Raw genomic sequence first — 4580 nt, forward strand, 5'->3', positions numbered from 1 at the left:
CGCTCCTCTCCTCCTCCTCTATCAACATACGATTTTATACATTCACATACACCTCTCCCTAATGTGAGACTAACCTAAACCTGCAGTGCTCGTCCTCACAATGCTCCCAGATGACCGAGGCTTCGAGATCAGCAACAGTGAGGCCACAGTGCGTGTCCTTGTGACCACCATCCACCAGAACCTGCGCAAACTGGATCCTGAGCTGCACCTCGACCAGAAGATCCTCCAGTCACACCTAGCGGCGATTAGACACAGGTGAGAAAGTTTCTTCTGGTCGCCTTATGAATGATAACGTACATGGTTGTACCTGTTGAAATGTGCCATAAGTGCAGTTGGATTCTTCTTCATCTGATTTTACCCCTTTCTCTTTCTCTTTGTCCCTCAGCCGCTGGTTCGAGGAGAATGCACACCACTCCACAATTAAAGTACTTATTCGGTTACTGCGGGATCTGCGTGGACGCTTCGAAGGGTTTGAACCTCTGTCACCTTGGATGCTGGACCTCCTGGTGAGATGGTTTGGGTAGCTCGTCGTAAATAACCCCTGCTGGATTGGAGAATGTAGTTTTCCAGCTATTTGTTACTACATTCAATTTGTAAGACATGTAAAGAAATGGAAAAGGGTGATAAACTATGCAAAATAATAGTCTTTGCTGGTTCTTTGGGAGAAAAAGTTTAAAGATATACTACTTTTAGACTTTGAAAAATGTAGATGATTTTTTTATAATAAATTTTTGAAACGTATTTGAAATTAAATCTTAAGAAACAATAGTAAAAAAAAAAAAAATTGAATACCAAAAGCCATTGAAAAGGAAAATTTCTTATTTGATTAAAAAAAAAAGGCACTAATACACTAGGATTTAGTGATAGCAAGAGACGTGGACCACATCCATTTTTTTGTAACACTGGAGTTGTTAGAGTGCATGTATTTTTTGTTTTTTTTGTTTTTTTTTGACATATTGATGATGTATATCCATTCTTTTCATAACAATCCAAGCCCAAATGCTGGTTGTCAAGGATACGGACCACAAGTGGTCAACCTGCTCTAAGTTGTGTGATGCTAAATAGTTGTTTGCATGTTTGGTTCTGGATGTGGCTAATCAGGATCTACTGCCCCTCAAAAGCAGGGCTAGATAAAGCCTTGTTTTAACCTGGAAAACTGTGTATAGCACAGGCAAATGGATACAGACTGGGGTAAATGTGTTTCCTGTGCTTCTGATTTAATGCTCGAGTGACTGACTGTGAGGCTAAGATTGGTGCTGGTAAAAAATTCATCAGTGGGTTTATAGTCAAGGCATGAATTTCATTTCAGTCATTCCTTAAAATTGCTGTTACTCCTATGTATGTTGATGGCAACATCTGCCCCCTAGCAATTATTATTTTCTTTCCATTTTATCTGCGATTTTCTTTCCAGGCACATTATGCTATTATGAACAACCCAAGCAGACAGGCCTTGCCCATAAATTCTGCATTCCGCAGATGTTTGCAGCTATTAGCAGCAGGGCTGTTCTTACCAGGCTCTGCAGGTTAGTGCATGGAACTTTGATTTCTTGATTGACTTTACCATTTAATGCATTTGCCTTTCTTAAAGTCTTTTATGTAATGATTTGTTGTGAAAAATTGGAAGTTTCATTATATTTAATAGATATTTTAGAATTATTGAGAAGTAATTGAGCAAGGCAATTGGACTTTATGAAATAACATTTTGTAACAGTCTAGGCTTTGTGGCTAGGCCTAAGCTGTGTACAGCAGGCCCACCTGCTCCAGGTCAGGATGCATATATGTCATAGGCTGTTACGTCTCGACGGCTATAGCTGTACCTGTCACTGAAGAGTTAAATTGGACATGTTTTGAGGAGGGATGGGAAGGAGTGCCTTGTTTTGTATACTTTCAGGTATCAGTGACCCCTGTGAAGGAGGGAATATTCGTGTACATACAGCCATGACTCTGGAACAGCAGGACCTTGTATGTCTCACCGCCCAGACTCTTCTAAGAGTACTTTCACATGGTGGCTACAAACAGATCCTTGGACTCGAAGGCAACTCAAGTAAGAACTGTGGTTATATTTCTCTCAAAAGGAAAAGAAAGAAAAAATATTTTCTTTTAGTCTAGTTCCTTTTATCTTGAATCTAAGGACTTATTTACACAATCAGTATCCATGTATGGTGTTCGGCTATGCACTGGATCACTGGTAATGTGAAGTTTGAACTTGGTGTGAACCACCATTCAGCTTGTGGGGCTTTTTCACAGGATTGGCTAATTTTTTGCTGTGCATGGATCTACTATTTGTGATAAATATTGTATTGCTGTGATTCATCATAACAATAACTATGGAATGCAATGTATGACGGTATATTTACGTGGGTATATATGCAGTGTGTTTATGCTAATATCAACAGTTGCTCATACGAGAGTAGAGTAATGTTAGATGTGGGTTCTTCTTATATATTGTGTGTTCTTCACATATTTATTTATTGTCTATGTATGTGTGTTTTGTCAGGAATCCATTAGCTTGGCATGTCTGAATTCAGGGCCTGTATATCAGTGCTTGGGAAGGATAACTGTTTTGAGGAACAAATTTGGTTCTGTGCTCTGAAAAGGATTGTGTAAATAATTCCTTAGACATACGGGGAAGAGGGAATTTCTGTAGTTGCATTTTGACAATTTCTTAGTATTGTCTCTGTCTTTGCAGAATAATTAAACCTCATGCATTTGGTTTACTCTTCTTTTAGGTATAGCAAGCGAAATGTCTGTCTGGGATGGCGTTGTAGTGTCTGCATTAGAGAAGGCCTATGAAAAGCCCCCGGAGCGACCCCCACAGGATGATGATGGAGATGACATGGATGCTGATGACGATCCCATGGAGACGACAGACAATTAATTAGTGTATATTGGGAAAGCACAGTCGAATTGTGGAATTTTATGCTTCATGTGGAAAAGAAATGGCGAGTGAAAATAGAGGAAAGAAAAAACAACCTTTTTCTTGTCTGTTCAGGAATGCCTCTTCCTTTTTAATTTTTTTTTTTATTGAAAAGTTGCTTGTGTGAATATCAACTGAAATGCAAAAAGAAAATCGAAATAAACAACTTTTTCTTTGACTCCTAGTGTCTATAGGAGGACATTTTTAGAACAGTATAATAGTCAATAAATTTATACTTGAAATGTTTCTGTGGTGGTATGTTTTCAGCCCTGTCCTATATACAACTCTTCACTGCCATCTCATAAACAAGGGACTTACTTTTTTTCTTTTCTTTTTTATAAACTGGTTGTGCAAAACTTGTCATACAGGGAATTGTGCGAGGAAATACAAAAGAATTTGACCATTTTATCTAATGTATTATTATTGTTATTTTTTTCCCATGCAAATAATTCATATTGAAGTGCTAATGTAACGTGAATATTTGATTTTAATAGATGGAAAAGATGGATTACTATATTGTGATTATGTTGAAGATGTGTTAAAGTTTTTTGGAATTTGTTCAGGATTTTTACTCTTCCATTATCCAAGTAGGTTGATTGATATATGTATTGCGATTTTGTCCTTTTTAAAAGTTATTTTCTATTCTCTCTCTCTCTCTAGGAATTAAGAAAGTGCATAACAAGATCTGGCATTCACCTGTGTTGATATTCATTAGTCAAAGCATTGCATGTTGTGTATGACTGTGTAGTAAAATTTTCAACAACTTCTCATATGTAACAACATAATCATTCTATAGTATTTTTCTCTTTCAAAGTCATAGCCTGTTTATTGGCTAGTACAAAAATAATAGTTTTAAATTATGTCTTTTGGACTTGTGATCCTAAAATGGAAGAATTTATTTGTAACATCTCAAATATTGGTACGAGTGATTTGAACAGTAATTAATCAGTACAAATATAACTGATATATGTAGGGTATACTAAAAAAAAATAAAAAGTAAAAAAAAAGGTAAAAAAACTTTCCCATTTAATAACAAAGAAGTTTTTGTTTAATTAGTTACCCCAATTGTAAGCTTTACAACATATAGGAAATGCCTATATCCTGAGTTTCCACTTTGAAGACGACATGAAACATTTTGCTAAGTTGTGTATTGTTTATGAATATGAAAATAGCTGTGGACATTTTTTTTCTTCTTTTTTTAATAGTATTAATGCATATATGGAAAATATATTTATTTCTTTTTCTGTTTACTTTCTTATGCTTCTGTGTCTTTTTTTCTACAAATAAAGTGAGTGCTAGTGATTAATTACCTTTTATTATGGATCCATAATTTTTTTAAATTGATGCGTATTACAAATTACGGAGTTTCAAAAGCACACTACAGGTTTATTTGAAAGGACAGGAATACACATGTTGGATTTTCAGATTTTTATTAAAGCAAATGCAAAATTGAAGAAAAAAAAGTAATAAAAATCACGTCATAAAATTAGAAAAAAAAGAACCAGATACAGTATCTACAAAGACATCTACTCAGCCTTAACAGTCCAGGCACTGAACTCGCAGTCCAGAGGTAGAGAAAAGGCAAAACAAACAATTACCTAGGAGATTTTGAGGGGGGAGGGGGGACACAATACAGAACTAGCACAAACATCCAAAATGTGAC

The 4580-nt window shown here is 35.9% G+C and overlaps 1 protein-coding gene across 8 annotated transcripts in view; it reads left to right on the forward strand.

The window, feature by feature from the left end:
* LOC113809592 (interleukin enhancer-binding factor 2 homolog) overlaps window positions 1–4219 on the forward strand; it is a 14034-nt gene extending 9815 nt beyond the window's left edge. For 4 of the 8 annotated variants that reach the window (XM_027361224.2, XM_027361223.2, XM_027361225.2 and 1 more), the window contains exons 5-9: window positions 87–255; window positions 386–506; window positions 1412–1523; window positions 1892–2044; window positions 2730–4219. In XM_027361224.2, the coding sequence (XP_027217025.1) occupies window positions 87–255; window positions 386–506; window positions 1412–1523; window positions 1892–2044; window positions 2730–2878 (704 nt within the window). In that variant the 3' untranslated portion in view covers window positions 2879–4219. The remainder of the gene's footprint in view (window positions 1–86; window positions 256–385; window positions 507–1411; window positions 1524–1891; window positions 2045–2729) is intronic. The other 4 variants (XM_070117098.1, XM_027361226.2, XM_027361227.2 and 1 more) reach the window with 1 other exon arrangement.
* Window positions 4220–4580: the final 361 nt, after the last annotated feature.

The sequence above is a fragment of the Penaeus vannamei genome, chromosome 39 (genome assembly GCF_042767895.1).
Source record: "Penaeus vannamei isolate JL-2024 chromosome 39, ASM4276789v1, whole genome shotgun sequence".
NCBI classification, from domain to species: Eukaryota; Metazoa; Arthropoda; class Malacostraca; order Decapoda; family Penaeidae; genus Penaeus; species Penaeus vannamei.